General features: G+C 40.0%; 3 protein-coding genes across 3 annotated transcripts in view; 1 reads left to right on the top strand and 2 right to left on the bottom strand.

The window, feature by feature from the left end:
* Positions 1-58: 58 nt before the first annotated feature.
* On the bottom strand, positions 59-14,801 carry LOC134540334 (THO complex subunit 6). Its single transcript, XM_063382996.1, has 6 exons — positions 14,503-14,801; positions 5,621-5,842; positions 2,933-3,100; positions 2,232-2,394; positions 1,344-1,580; positions 59-355 (listed from the first exon to the last, which is right to left on the bottom strand). Exons 1-6 carry the CDS (start codon positions 14,604-14,606, stop codon positions 239-241), a joined length of 1,011 nt encoding a protein of 336 aa, XP_063239066.1. The 5' UTR covers positions 14,607-14,801; the 3' UTR covers positions 59-238.
* LOC134540335 (BLOC-1-related complex subunit 5) lies at positions 7,412-14,492 on the bottom strand. The gene has a single exon (XM_063382997.1). It carries the CDS (start codon positions 14,372-14,374, stop codon positions 13,547-13,549), a length of 828 nt encoding a protein of 275 aa, XP_063239067.1. The 5' UTR covers positions 14,375-14,492; the 3' UTR covers positions 7,412-13,546.
* The window catches only part of LOC134540333 (serine/arginine repetitive matrix protein 2), a 60,805-nt gene continuing 59,568 nt past the window's right edge, over positions 14,801-16,037 (top strand). Inside the window, exon 1 of the mRNA XM_063382995.1 lies at positions 14,801-14,980. The gene's annotated coding sequence lies outside the window, so the exon portion shown is untranslated. The remainder of the gene's footprint in view (positions 14,981-16,037) is intronic.

Below are 16,037 nucleotides of genomic sequence, written 5' to 3'. Positions count from 1 at the left end.
CATAGGATAAAATTATATTTAATTTAAAGTTAAATAAAATAAATCTTAATACTGGTGATTTGTTTTTAAAAATTTTAATTGTAGCTTTTATAAAAAAAATTGTGTGAAAAAGGTAGTACAACACTGTTACTGTAACACTGATGAATATCCACCCTTTTCAGGTTTTGTTTCAACAAAAATATGCAACTTAGTTCTTTTAAAACGGCTGTGCTGTGCTATCACGATGGACGATGGTCAACTAGTAATTAGCTGGAAAGCTGGACTTGATTTTGGGAGCAAACGATATGATCTGATCTCTGTAAGTGAAGTTTGTGCAGACATCGATCTTGCTACTGGAACCAGCAAGGCACATAACCTGAAACACAAGAAATAAATATCTCAGTTATGTACATGCTTTGATGCCAAAACACCATTATGACCGGGTTAACATATGATGTGCTTATATAAATTTAACAGGAAACATCTATCTGTTAAGTTAAAAATCATCTAAGAAGAGATGCATTATAAATGGAGAAAAATAATTATTTTTTTAGAATCCACTTGGTCTGAAAATTTTGTTAAAACGTTCATTAAACTGAGGCAAGGGCTCACCATATAATCTTATCCCTAATGATGAGAATGAACCAAATATTTGTATTAAATAAATGACTTAGCACTGCAACTTCTATGTAATTTCTAGGAAATGTAAAAACACAGTATTAACTTTGAATATATATACAATATACTGTATAGAAGTCGCGAGTGGATAGGATCTACTCTACGTTTTTCAGGAGCGTATGATGAGCAGCTTGGGAACTTCACCGCTGCAGGGCGCTGCCGTAACGCCCTGTATCGTCTTAGTTGTTATTTGCACGTTAGAGCGCAGCACTGTTGCCCGCTGTCATTCCCCCGCACCCCCTACCCAACATTCACTGCAGCTCAAGGTCGTTCAACGGGAGTTTGTGCGTCACAAAACTGTAGGGATGAGAGGTGGGGTAGAGGGTTGGGTGGAGTGACAACGCGTGTTTGAGGGAGGGCGGGGGAAGGGGTGTTTGAAGAGTTCGAACTTGTCCACTAGGGATCACCATAAGTCGATGCTCTGGAGATGGTGGCGATTGCAGCGGTGAATTAACCAACTACCTCAAACCGTATTAGAAATTTTAACCCGGGCTGGCGACTTCTATACAGTATATATATATTCAAAGGTATTAACGAGTGTTTTGTATTAACAGGGATTTTGTTCATGAGGTTTCACTGTATTAAGAATTCATTTGAAGACACGTTCAAAAATACGAGACATTAGAAGGAAATTAATTCAGGATACTGCCGCCACTACACTGAACAGCAGCGAGAGGAAGACGGACCTTGACAGGGGACTCCTGGTACACGACCGAGTAGACGGTGGTGGACGAGCTGGGCACCTGGGCGTACACCGCGCCCGAGTAGTTGAGGTGGTAGAAGTGGGGCATGGTCCCGCCCACCAAGATGCGGTCGTCCTGGAAGGCGGCCACGTGGACGCCGGCGTCGTCCAGCGGGAAGGCCGTCATCACGTCCATGGAGCGCAGGTGCCAGAGCGAGAGACGCGGGCCCCCGCCGCACACCTGCGCGAGGAACAATATCCCCCACCCCTTCCTCCAGCCGGCGCCCGGGCACCCGAGGCTTCGGGTTCACCCCGACGGGTCGCAAATTACAAGTCCGTTGAATTAATCATATTTCTTTGTTGAAAAGATTCTTTAGGCAGGGGCCGGATACAGACAGTTTGTTGCCGCTGCAGCAGGTGATAAAATTTATCAGCGGAGGCATGGGCGTTGCAACCGGGGGGGGGGGGGGGGGGGGAACGGGGGGGACACGTCTCCATCTCCCCCCCCAATAATAAAAGTCTTCAATTTCGTCCCCTCCAATCATATATTTAGTTTCGTAGTTATATTAAAAAATATGATTTCTGTGATATATAACCCACATGTTGCGCATGGTGCATTTAGTTCAATCGTAATGTGAGCACTGTTTTTTTTACAAATTTGTGCTCTGAAAATATTTTTTTATAAAAAATAAATTTTTATATTGCAACCAACTATAATTAGAATATTTAGGAAAGAAAAATGCCTAAAAAACAGCCTTTTTGCACCTTCAAAACCCCAGATTTTACCCGGGGGATGGATATTCCTCAAACAACTAAATCAATTGCGTTCCCCCCCCAACATAAAAAAAATACATCCTCGCGACACCCGTGGCGGAGGCGGGGGAATAGCTACCATCCAGTCCTCGCTGAGGGCGACGGCGCCGACCCACTTGCCGAGCTCAGGCCGCGCCACCTTCTCCTTGAGGTGCGGCTGCAGCGAGGCCACGCACTCCTTCTGCCGCGTGTCCCACAGCTTCACGCAGCCGTCCTCGCCGGCCGACGCCAGCTGGCCCCTGCTGCGAGACAACACCGCCGGGGCAAAAACATCAACACAGCGTGCCTGGACTCTTTGTCTCTCGTTCCATTCTTGTCATCTGCTTTTAATCAGGGGCGCAACATCAGGGGGGGGGGGGGGCAAGGGTATTTTGCCCCCCTTCCCCCTCCCCCCCTTGAAACCTTGAATTGGGGGCAAATGTGGGCAAAGAAAGTGCTGTGCAATCAAAATTTTTAGATAGTAAAACTGCTTAAATAGCAGCACCATTTTCCACCTTGAAATACAAATTTTTATCGGGGGAGGAAAATCCCCCTATTAAGTAGGGGGGGGGGGGGGGGTTTGATGATTCTTTATAAATAGAGGTATATTGCCCCCCCCCCCCTTTTAGAAATTTAGTTTTTGCGCCCCCTGCTTTTAACCGAGGGATTCTTCCCGTGAATTTCCCTCCGGTAGACTAAGATCATATTCGTCGACGGGTCGGAAATGCACTCTCCGGACGTTCTCTGAAGCCACTTTCGAAAACTGTGCGCGTTTCCAGTTGAAGTCTCGGCTCTACTCACAACTTGTCGACGCAGTGGACGTAGTCCTCGTGACCGGACAGGGTGCGAACCAGCCTGCCATCCTCCAGGCTGAACACGTGGATCTTGCTGTCGCCGCATCCCGCGTACAGCAGGTTGTCGTCCCTGCTGTACGCCATGCAGTTCACGTCGGGCTTGTCCACCGCGTCCCTGGGACACAAGGGCTCCCGTCGACAAGATCCCCCACACACGGTCGGATCCAGGCGTCTCAAGGCACATTGCAATCGTTTTACGAGAGTCAATCCCTTGAGCTACACACACGCTGCATGCCGTTTGGCTGACTGAACAAATTTAGACATGTATTTATAGTAATAAATAATAATAATAATAATATTTTATTTATTTTATTTATAAATTGTGACATGCACACCAACACTCTGAGGAGAGATTACAGGGGTGTGCACGATAAAAAAAAAAATACACAAGAGACACCACAGACAAATGACACAAAACAAAAAAAAATTAATAAATTCAAAAATACAGAAAATTAGTGGATAAAGAATACACAGTTAATTGAATTGGCTACAAGTGCTACTAAAATAATTTACTATTTGGTTAAGCTTTTTTACTATTGGGTCTAAACTATTATAATTGCTTATTAATCTAAAAATAATATCATTTTCTCTCTTGATTGTACAGAAAGTAGACGTAAGTCGACCATGATACTGGTGGACTCTTAAACCAGTATTATCTAAGATGTATTTACAATTGATTTTAGAAGAATAACAATTGGAAATAAAAAGATGGTCAAGGAGGGCATATAATAATAATAAATTTTTTACTAATTGCACCACGGGTAGTTACCACAACCTGATTTTTCTGGTATCTTCACAGTCAACTCGTCTTTAATTCCATGTTGAAATATATTCTTATTGAAAAAATAAAATTGAATTCTCAAAAAGTTAAAAAATTTCACATGGCAGGTGGGGCCCAAAATGTTAGGCTGGGTTTATAATTTATGCAAGAATGCAAGATAATTAAAATACCCCTTTTCATACACAACATTTATAATCACGCTAGATGCCAAAAAAAAAAAAAGGCAACACTATCATCTGCCTACTTTTGGCTTCTAAATTTGAAGAAAAGTGTTTTGAAAACTTTCAAAGACACATGCATTGTGTGTACAGAAGGCTATGATTTTAATTTTATCAGTTTCATTTTTCAACCATTGCATACTGAAAGCAAATAATGCTTTTGAATAAAATTATTATAAAATACACACTTCATCTTAAAATAACTTAACTTGTAAAAAAAAAAGGTCACTTAAATGTTATTTTAATACATTTATGATGTCGTAAAAAGTTTTAAAAAAACTGTATGCAGTACAGCACTCCTAAAAAAATGTAGAATTACTCATATTTACAAAATAAAATAGAACTTATTTAAAAGTTCAGGTGCAGTCTGGCGTGGATTATTTTTATTATCGCTCAAGTTATTTTAGTTATTAAGTTTGTTTAGGAAAGTTAAGGAGGATGAAAAAAAAGGGGGGGGGGGAATTTGTCTCTATCGCCACTCTTATAGGACCACTACTGAGCAAAGGCAATAGAACAATGACCACAAAATGTGCCAATTTTAATACTTATATTACAGTTGGCACTCTAATCCTGCATTCTTCGGTTAGGTAGATTCTGTAATCAGACACAGATTGAGCCGCTTGTATTCAGATTTTTTTCAGATAAATACAGGCGTTTGTTTATCCTGTCAGGTCGCACCACAGTGCTGCCCGCGTTTATGGTTCGTTGACTGTTTTATTTTTCCTTGCCATGGACAGCTTCATACAGCTTGCCTTGAATATTGTTGTGCTGTGTTATTTTTGTACAGCATTCCAGTTAAAACTACAGTAGTCTCTAATGCCTGAGTTAATATTGACCGCAGTAATCTCGAATAAGAGAAAATCTCGGGTGACATGGATATAATTTGAAAAACATCATGGTTTTCAATTAGCCCAGTGGTAACATTTCTCCAGCTTTACTTTCACGTCGCTTCATGATTCGCACAACCAGTAAAGTGCTGAACTAGGGTTAATATTACTAAGGCTTTCAAAAACAGTTACATCATTTTCTAGGTCCTCGAGCAAATGTTCCAACAACAGTCTTTGCCCTGAATGTCACTACTGTATAGAAGTCGCCAGCCCAGGTTAAAATTTCTAATACGGTTTTGAGGTAGTTGGTTAATTCACCGCCGCAATCGCCAACATCTCTAGGGCATCGACTTGTGGTGGTCCCTAGCGGACAAGTGTCGAACTCTTCAAACACCCCTTCCCCCTCCCGTTGAACGACCTTGAGCTGCAGTGAATGATGGATGGGGGTTGCGGGGGAATGACAGCGGGCGACAGTGCTGCGCTCTAACATGTAAATAACAACCTAAGACGATACAGGGCGTTACGGCAGCGCAAAAGCAGCGGCGAAGTTCCCAAGCTGCTCATCATACGCTTCTGAAAAACGTAGAGTAAATCCTATCCACTCGCGACTTCTATACAGTATATATATTCAAAGCTTTAGGTCAGCTCGGACAAAACAGAACCTCGGTTGGACGAAGCTCTGTTAATTGATACTTGACTGCGGTAACGGTCGTGGTCTGGAACTTACTGGTTCAAACAGCCTTAACTACAGTAACTGATCTCCGAGACACCGGCCAGCGAGGAGGGGGGAGGAGGACGGCGACACTAACTTTGCGGTTGCGATCTGGATGCTCCAGCTCTGCTTGGGGCTGGTGCCCGAGGTGACGGTCTTCCAGTCCCAGCCGGTGATCTCGCCGGCCAGCCCCGCCACCAGGAAGCGGTCCGTGGTCGCCAGGCTGCACACCTCCGCGTCGCCCCTCGGAGAGAAGTGGTACTCCGCCTCCCGGCAGGGCGGGCCCAGCCCTTCCCCGGGGCTCACCATCTTCTGCAGGCTGCGGCCACAAACACACCAAGCGTCAGCCGCACCCTCCGGATCATTAACTACATTAACTACCGGCCGGGAGTGTACGCAGAGTATCATTTGGGTGGCGGGGGGAATAGAACCACTTCTCCTGCTGTTTGCTTTCAAATTACATACTTCCTTTTGGTTGGTGAAATGATAGGATTTTATAGGATTTCGGAGGGACATGGAATATACACCCCCCCCCCCCTCCTTGCATACACACCTGCTTTGGGATAACACACACAATTCGAGTAGTTCAGTCCCGTTCAGAATCATTATTTTTTAATGTTTGTAAGTTAAACACTGGTTTTAGTTCAGGACTTTCCTGTATAGCTTATCTTCCACAAAGAAAAAAAGCATATATCGTAATTTATTTGCATATTTGTCAAAGTTACTTTTTTTTATTATTTGTGTGCGGTGCCAATAAAGAGATTTTACTGAACTGAAACTTAAAATGTTTAAAAGTAATGAATACTGGCCCCATTTGTGATGTGATTAGAATTTATTTAATATTCGCCTAGCATTCAAAAATGCTCAAAACTACAAGCATTAAAAGGCTAAGCAAAACAGAATAATCAGGAGGCAATTAAAACTCTTTCAAAAAAGTAGTTAGTCGAGTTACCTTTAAATCTAGCAAAAATAATTTTTATTATTTGAACGCTAGTTATTGGTACTGTAGAAAACATAAAAACTTTAACCTAGGCAGCTAGCTAATAATGAAAAAAAGTATTAAAGGTATGAGTCAAACTTTTTGGCATGCCATACTGCATCCATCTTCAATGGCAAATAATAAAATTTTCATAAATGTGGTCTCAACCAAGAAGCAAAGAAAAGTTTTGCCATGAGAGTATTATCATATTTTTTTAGTTTCACTGGTTGGAATCCCAGTAGGGCCGCCCTGATTTCAGGTTCCTTGATTTCCTGAAATAACTGACGGGAAAATGGTTTTTACTATAGGCTATGGCCAATTCATGTACAAATATTTTTGATTACTGTTGTTCTCATCTTCAACCACCTCTAACCTACACTAAATAAACAATTCAATTGAAAAAAAAACTTGGGGAAAAAAATCAAATGGTTGAATTTAACACCGCACAGGGGCTAGAAGTTTCAGGACAAAAGATCTTTGAGATCGTGGTGGACGCACAAATCCCTTGGGTAACATCTATGGTAATATGAGTCATATCGAGGCTCTGTTAATATGAGTCATACGGAGGGTTGGGATCAAGGGTAATAGTACTGTCAATACAATTAATACTGAGGCTTGGGATAAAACCAATAACAAAGATTGCAACCATGCCACATCTCATGAGCATGACAATTCACATTCAAGACCTCCCATTAGAAACAACAACTTCCTACTTTTTGTCACTGGATAGCTACATACTTACCTATTTTCATTAAAGTTAATAATGTTTGAAATAAACATTCAACACACTACACTTCAGATCCAACTATAAAAATTGCACCATATTATATCATTTATTAAATTTTCCAAGAAGAAATTTACACTAAAAGGCAATGGAAGAAAATTATGAGATGCAAAATTAATAGACAATTTTTTTTTTTTAGCATCATACACATTTATTTCATATCATAGCAAAATTAAATCACAACTGAATAAAAAATACAGGATCTCAAACACTTGCCAATCTGGCTAAGTACTTGCATACTGAAAAATTATAAATATAATTACTCAATGAAACAAAGGTACATAATAATATGTGACTAGTTTTGCTTCAAGGCATTACAATTCAAATTATTGCACATCAAACAACATATTGAATACATAGTACTGTAGCAATATAGGTGTAACTGGGTGATAAAAGGGGGGAGGAGATACGGCTTTGTCATCAAAGCAGCCTAAAGTTATATAACAGATACCAAACAGTTTTTAAGACATAAATAGTAAATTGCTTACTAGTTCACAAAACTTATGTCCCAAAAAATGTTTTCCTTTCAAGAGGTACTATGCAATGCAATTATGTAGCACATAAAATTCATATCTTATTTTATCCTGTATAAAATCTTCCCCTTAGCTTTCATCCTACAATCCCCCCTCCCTTTTTAAAATTAAATTAAAAAGAAGTAAAATAGAGCAGTAGAGTAAAAAAACACACCCTACGCAAAGACAGATAACTAAGAAGTCAAAACTGGGCTGGAATGTTTCTCTGAAGAGATTGTGGATACAAGGTACTGAATATATAAACGAGGGAGACAAGAGAACATAAAAAACAATCAAATGTTTGGAGTTTTTCTCCACAATCAAAATTTTGTAACAGTAGGTAGGAAGTCATATTGTAGTCAATGTTTTTCCAGAAATTTTTTACACAGGCAGTTCTAATGTAATTTTATCAATGGACGTTAGAAGTCCAACATGACATTTGCCCAATCTTAAAAAATCCAGCTTTTTACATGTCAAGATTAACATGCTAAGTATGTAACTGAAACATTGTTTTATATTTTGGTTTGACATGTTCAAGGTGGTATTTCGAGATTGACACGTCAAAAGCCACATCTCAGATTCAATATCTGACTGTCAGGCCGACATCCAACATCACAAATGCAGACACAAAATGTGTCCAGATTAGGTAACATGTTTAGAAACAGGATGAAAAAAAAAGACCCAAGATAGTACAGGAAAGTTTGTGTTGTAAAAAAAAACTGGTGTTGTAGAAAAAACTATTAAATTTCATACAAAGTATGTTAAATATAATCAAATTCAAAAATGAAATCTAAATGCTCAATAATTTCACTGGCGAAGTCAAAATTGAAATGTAGAGGTCGAAATGTTGAGATCTACATTTAAGAGGTCTGCACCTCAAGACCTGATATGGAAAAGTCAATAAGCCAAAGTTAAAACATTTGAAAACATCTCTGATACTGTGAAGACAAACATTTATAACTTTTATTGACACGTGAAAGATTCGGCAATCAACATCAAGTAAAATGTATCACACAGCCTTCTAAATATTTTTCTCACAGTCCATGATTTTACAACAGGACTTAAAATATCATAAATATTAACACAAGTGTCTTGTTGCCAAGGTCAAAACACAAAAATTTATTATTCTGTACATACTAAATACTAATAGAGTAGAAAGATTAAACACAAACTCCAAAACATGCAATCCAATATCTATAGGGATTTACCATAATTTTAATTTAATAGCAAATCCCACAAAAAATATGCTCTTAATAAACTAATGATTTTCCAGGCCCAGTTTAATTTTCATGCAATAATAAATAAGCAACTGAAATCTAAGAGGTACAAAACTACAGTTCACTTTGTAAACACTGCAGCTTAAAAACACAAAATATTTAACTTAAACATAGCCAGGCATGTACAAGTTCTGGATGACAGTACATTAGCACAAGCTCTTACACTTAAGTTTCACATATTTATATTTTTCTAGAATACTAATCATCTGTAAAAACTGGAAATAAATTAATAAAAATCAATTCTTTTTTAACATTAAAAAATTATTGTGGTTGCTTTCCTGAAGTATGTTTTATAATTTCTGCTCTGTATTATTATTATTATTATTATTATTATTATTATTATTATTATTATTATTATTATTACTAGCTGCCCGACCCGGCTTCGCACGGCTATACTAATGTAAAAAAATTAAGCCACATCTCCCATTTACAGTAATGGTAAATAAAAAAAAATTCAGTGAAAATTTAATACAATGCTGTATAATGTACCGGAGAGAAAATGAATAGCACCGATGGTTTCCGACTCGTGCACGCAACGTACAACTGATGTACCCGTACTTCGCTACGGCAGTCTACAGGCAGATCAATCTTGCGCCGCTCATTATACATGCCTCTCCTTGTGGGTACGCCACTGCCGCGCGATGCCCGTTGCCATGGAGACGCAGAAGGCATGAACAATGCAAAATCCTGTTCTCATGCAGACAAAGTACCCACTGTTGCCTGGTTTTAACCACCCATGGGATCTAATTTTCGGAAAAAAATCATCCTGCGTAACATAAGGAACATTACTGTGAAGTTTCAAGTCTGTAAAATATATATACTTGAAAAAAGGGCAATAAAAAAAAACAAATTAAACACAGAAACAGGAAAAAAACAATAGTTTAGGTTTGAGATTTAAAGTGATAAAAAGTATTTAAATACTAATTGAACTCTTATGAGGGTACTGATTGCTTCGTTGTTAATATCACACGGGTGTTTTTTACTTGTATAGGAAAATTAAGAATGATAAGGCATCTAGTGCGTGGCAACAATGTTAATAGGCAATAGGAAATAAACTTCTAGCGCCTGCGGCATTGTCAACACACTCTTCGTACGTGTACTGCATGTTGTATCTAACCCCCTCCAACGCATTTGATTCTAAATTGAACTTTTAGTAAGGATCCCTAATGTTATTGATAATATAATATAGCCTATAGCCTTCCTCGATAAATGTACTATCCAACACTGAAAGAATTTTTCAAATCAGACCAGTGGTTCCTGACATTAGCGCGTTCAAACAAACAAACAAACAAACAAACAAACTCTTCAGCTTTATAATATTAGTATAGATTATTATTATTATTATTATTATTATTTTAAATTAAACAGCAAAGTTGAAAAAAGGAATGCTCCTTTATACATTGTAATAATAGTAAATATTTTTTTTTCCTTATTTGAGTCATGTTATAAATCAAAATTTTATTGTTAACGTCGTCGTGTTTTGAATGAAAAATGGTTTTTCCACCTGTTGAAAATCGGGACCAACCTGATAAGCACATTACTGTCTGTTTTATTCATCACTTGAGCATAACAGCGCCTTTCTATAACATTTTTATCGCCACCCTTGGAAGCTACCGGTACAAAGTCCCGCACTTTAGTGGCTGATGTTGCAGACTGCATGGACACTGGTCTTGAGGACTGCAGTGTTTCTGACAAAGTCACCTCAATGCGCTGTTTGGTGGATGCAGTGCTAGAGTCTGACTTACAAGGACAGTTCCCAAATCTCCTTCTGCACTTGTCACACGATGTACACTATGAAAATTTGGAATTGGTAGTAAACAATCCCCCCCCCACCCCCCCAATAACTGGTTTCTAATTGTGAATTAAACTCCAAAATCTGATTAGAAAATGGGATCCCTATCTAGTGACTGAGGTAAGGGTGATAAGAATGTGAGCGGGGAAATACGTAATCCGATGGACAGGATTAAGGAGTTGGGGTGGGAAGCATTAAGGGGGAGGAGAGAAGGGTGGAAAGGTTAGTCTGTTTAAGGTGATAAAGGGGTGGGGCGGGTGATGGGAACAGCAGAGAACTAAGGTGCACAGAGGTAGGTGGTTATAGCGGATGGAGAGATCACGTGTGGAAGCTCCAGAGGGAATGGAGGCGAACAGAAAGAGGGAAGGCACGCCTTCCTAGTGAGGATATGGATGGAGTGGAATGGGATGGAGGAAGGAATGCTGGGAGTGAGAGATGCAAGAGCTCTGTGGAGATGTTTAAAGAAGGAGTGGGGGGAGAAGAAAGAAAAAGGGGGAGAGAATTCCTTGCCACCTGGTGAAAGCCCAATTGCAAGTGCAAATCAATCAATAAAAAAAATCAACAAAAATCTGACATCATAATAATATTTTCACAACTTCATTTGCACATGCAACCAAACTTTCAGGAAGACATTTTCTGCTTTTAACTACAACACTGTGTTTTAGTTTCCCACCCACTCCGTCCACCGCATCTTCACCATGGCATGATGAGAAAAAAAATTCCATTCAGCGGTCAAATGAAAATCCTCTTCAAAGACAAAGTGAACAAGTGCGGCACCATCAAAAAATATTTTGACATATTTCAACAGAGGGCTAGCTGTTTAATTTCGAGAAGCATGTTGCAGCTGATCATTGACAACTGCAAAGATTGAAGGACTACTGTTAGGAAGCAGTAGGTACAACAGCTGTGAAAATGGACGGCTGCTGGTGTTTAATGTGCTGCTACAAGGGACACATTTTCGGCAAAGTCCCCACAGTTAGATTACTTCTCCAATTTTCAAAATATGCAGAATGTGCTCACTTTACAAATAAACATGTTTTTTTTTTGTAATGTCCTAACTTTTTATCAATCTCCTCTACAAGGTGTGTTATTGCTGGCTTTTGAAGTTCATCTTCATGAAAACAATACATAAATGCATTCTCTTTGCAAGTTTTGCAAAGTTCATTCATGCAGTCATGATTGTCTGGATCACAGGTGACAGTAACTATTAAGTCCCAGTTTTAGTAACATTATTGTTTGGCAAAGCATTCCTCATTTCAGCTAGCAGAAAGTACAAATCAGCATGGTGTCTGCATATACATACTTCATGATGGCACAATACAAAAAAGTAAAACTTAAAAGGATCTCAGAGAAAAGAATTTTTACTTTTAAATGTTCACAGATGGCACTTCATCTATGAAGATGGAAAATTATTAAAAAATGAGGATTAGCTTAATTCACTTAGGTCGGTATTCCAAGACACAAAAATAAGGGTTTAATTGTTGAATATGCAAAACCTGTACCCTAACCATATTCCTAGTGCACAATAGGACACAGCCAGTTCCTTATTTTTAGGAACGGATTTTGGTGTCCCATCTGTGACCATTCTACTTCCCAAAATTTGCGCATGCGCAGAGCTCACTTTTTCATTGATTTTGTCCAGATGGCATACCTGCATCTGGCACCATTAACTAGTACATATTCAATTTCGTTAACTTCTGGGAATGTAACAAATCTACTGGTGTGCAAAATGAAACTTTATGGTAGCAAAACTATCTTGGAAAACATTTTGTACACTTTAATAGTCATAACATGAAATAATCGCAACTTAAAAAGTACTAGAATGCGTTGGAGCCAGTTTCTAGCCTTGCACAGGGTAAATGTTCGTAAACTATGGCACGTGCAAAGTCAGTACACATCCAAGGTAATTGTTTATAGTAGGGGCACCTCTCTCTCTGATATATAGACCTATTACATGTAAACAACCATTTTACGTACGCCTGTGCTGCCGCTACGTTTGAGTCCAGGTAAACAATTAACTTAATGGTATTTTCAGGTTAAGGGAATATGTAAAATAATAAAAAATACCTGTAATATAAACATTTGACGTAAATTTGTTTTGTGATTTAATAGCGTAGCAGACTATTTTCAACTAGCAATGTCCCTGATCCTGTTCTCGTCATGCTACTGTTTACTTGATACTAGCTACAACATGATCATATGGTTCTCCAGAGATCCTTACGAATACAGAGTAGCCGAATTTTTCAAAAAAGACAGGGATGTTTAATGTCAGTACTTTACGGCCAGGGCCAAGATTGTTTTTACACCCCAATTGGTTTTAATTTTCAAGTGAATATTGTTCAATATTATTTGAGGCAGAGATACCCCACAGATAAAAGAAAAATGTTTATCTAAATTAGAAGTTCTTGAAGATATCATAATGCACCTTAACATAATCATTAGAAATAAAACAAGCAACTGAATAAATACAATTTCGGGTTTTAGCCTTTGTGTCGTTCATTTACAATGGTGCCCCCTACAGTATCAATTACCCACATCAACACAGCATCAGTGTCATATAGGCATTGTTGTACCACTATTTGAGGTACCCCTTAGTAAACAAAAAATGCATGATATCTGTTATATGTATATTGAATTATTCTAAGCTGTTCGTGGTAACATTTGTCTGACGACGGTAATCTACCCGGTGGTCCACACAAACGGCTCTAGGCGCTCCTCCACGGGCAGGGAGTTGTTGAGCGTCTCCATGCTCTCCAGGGTCTGGTTCAGAACCATGTGGCAGCGGTTCAGCTGGTGCGACAGCTCATGCACCTTGCCCAGCTTCTCCGCGTACTTGGCGTACTTCTTCTGGCGCTCCGTCATGGCCGCCATGAGGCGCGACACCTCGAAGTCCACGTCGCGCACCCGTCCCACCAGGTGGGCCTGCTCCGCGCCCACCGCCTGCCCGCAGGCGGCCAGGTGCCGCTGGTAGCGGAACGACAGCCCCAGCAGGCCGGCGGGGTCCAGCCGCTCCAGGACCTCCGGGTCGCGGACTGCCGGGAGGTTCAGAGTGCCGCGCATGATCGGCAGGAACATGGGCACGCCCTCCAGACGCACGAGGTCCGGGTCCTTCCCCTGGGGCTCCGCCCCCGCCGCCGGCTTCACCACCACGATGCTGTGCCCCGGCGGCCTGGCCGCCGCCAGCGACAGCTGCCGCTTCGAGGCCATGCCCGGGCCGCTCCTTCCCTGGGCTCCGGCCCCACCCAGGGACTTGCCCCTCTGCAGCTGGCCCCCGTGCTTCTGCGCCAGCTTGGGCGAATCCCCTATGGGCCGGTTCACGGTGTACGAGATGTACGGCAGGTCCGAGTCGGAGCAGATGCTCGGCCCGGGGGATATGCTCCCCGGGCGACCGCCCTCTTCCTCATCGACCCTGCCTTCACGGCTCGGCGCGGGCTTCCCGCGGTGGAACTGCGACGCCCTGGCGAAGCCCGCGCCTTGCGAGTGCTGGGTGCTGTTCTCCGACCCCATCACAACAACTCTCGTGCAAATACCGCGCTTGCTCTTCCCACGCACGGCAGGACACTACTCTAAGATGTGGAACGAGTTCTCAGTTCCCGACGTACCTTTACTGAATTATGTGAATGAACGTAACTTACTCAAATGTTGCTATCTCTCCATACGTATTTGACGCAATCAGATAGTTTCCACAAGCAGAAAATGTTTGTGCAAGAACAGTGTTGTACAACAACTTCTCAACCATCTTGATTAATGTTATTGTTGTTGTATCCCGGCTGCCAGGCTCACCACTTTCGTATTATCGTTGTAAAAACTAAAATTATATATTTATGATGTATATATTGCACAATGAGAGGAAAACTGTCGTTGGTTATCGTGGAGTAAAGATAATTTAATAATTATTTAAGCCTTTAAGACAACTTATTTATTTATGTGTCTCAGATTGCAGGTGTGCTGCTGTCTGGTGTTGCGTATGTGTAACTTCGAAAAATGCTCAAAATGGCGGTGTTTTGTTATTGAAGGTTTTGGGGGTGAGAGATTAGGATTGTTTTTATCGTGAAGTGCTATGTGGCACCTTATTCCTCATTAATAACACTTCAATGTCTGTTGACATAAAAGGCAAGTTACGAGAAGCTCTAAGTAAAATTTTGTGTTCATGTTTGCGTGCGGTCGATATCGATCTAGGATTTGCAGCCTTGGCAAGGTTTTTTTTTTTTTTTACATCGGCTGCTTAGCAAGTGGTGATTTACTGATTTGACTGTTACAGCAATAATTTTTTTAACTGACGTATCTTTGAAGTGCTTGTCAAAATCCTTACATACCTAATTTAATTATAGAATTTAATGGGTCAGTATGTTTTTCAATGCTACCACCCTCCAACTCAAATTCAAAATTTGTATTTTCCCAATCAATATTTGCTAAATGGCATGATTATAATATAAAATGCACCGGAAATTAATTTCACATGAATATGCCGTCAATGTGGCTGGGGATGTACTTAGCAGCATCATTGGTCTCTTAGTGTGTGCATGTAAGATTTTTTTTTAAAGCTTTTCCTGTATTCTCAGAAGCATGCATATAGGTTACAAGTAGCACAAAGGCATAAGCACAGCTCTAACTTAAATGCCAGGTTGGCACTAGGCTAGACAGTTTTATATACAAATGTTCTGAATGATTTCCCAAAGGTTTAAGAATTTGAATGTCAGAAGTTATAAGAGCAGTTTTAAACTTAATGTAAATATAAGAATTTATTTCCTGCACCTTTGGAATATTTGCTACACAGAATTAAATGTAAAGACAAATATGTAGATTAAGTTGGACTTTCAGTAATCTCTGACATAAAACCAGTCATGGGTATAAACTGCCATCAACAATCATCTGTCCATCAAGTCTAGTGATTCACACAACCTATCCGTCGTAATATTTTTTTTTTAGTTATATGCTGCAGTAAAAGTTTATTATGAATCTAAGTTCATCTCTTCATCCTGATGGCATGAATCTGTATACATTGATCATGTGATACATGATCCTTGCTGTTTTAATTTAGTACATCGAAAGATCCTGGATATAACAAAAACTTTTGATACAACAATGCATTATGATCGCAAAATGTATATGTTGAAAAAATTTTCACAAGACCTGACATAATTTGTTTGAATTATTATGATATTCAATT

Source organism: Bacillus rossius, chromosome 16 (assembly GCF_032445375.1).
Source record: "Bacillus rossius redtenbacheri isolate Brsri chromosome 16, Brsri_v3, whole genome shotgun sequence".
Classification (NCBI taxonomy): domain Eukaryota; kingdom Metazoa; phylum Arthropoda; class Insecta; order Phasmatodea; family Bacillidae; genus Bacillus; species Bacillus rossius.
The sequence above is the reverse complement of the archived record's forward strand: the minus strand, read 5'-3'. Positions and strand labels throughout refer to the sequence as shown.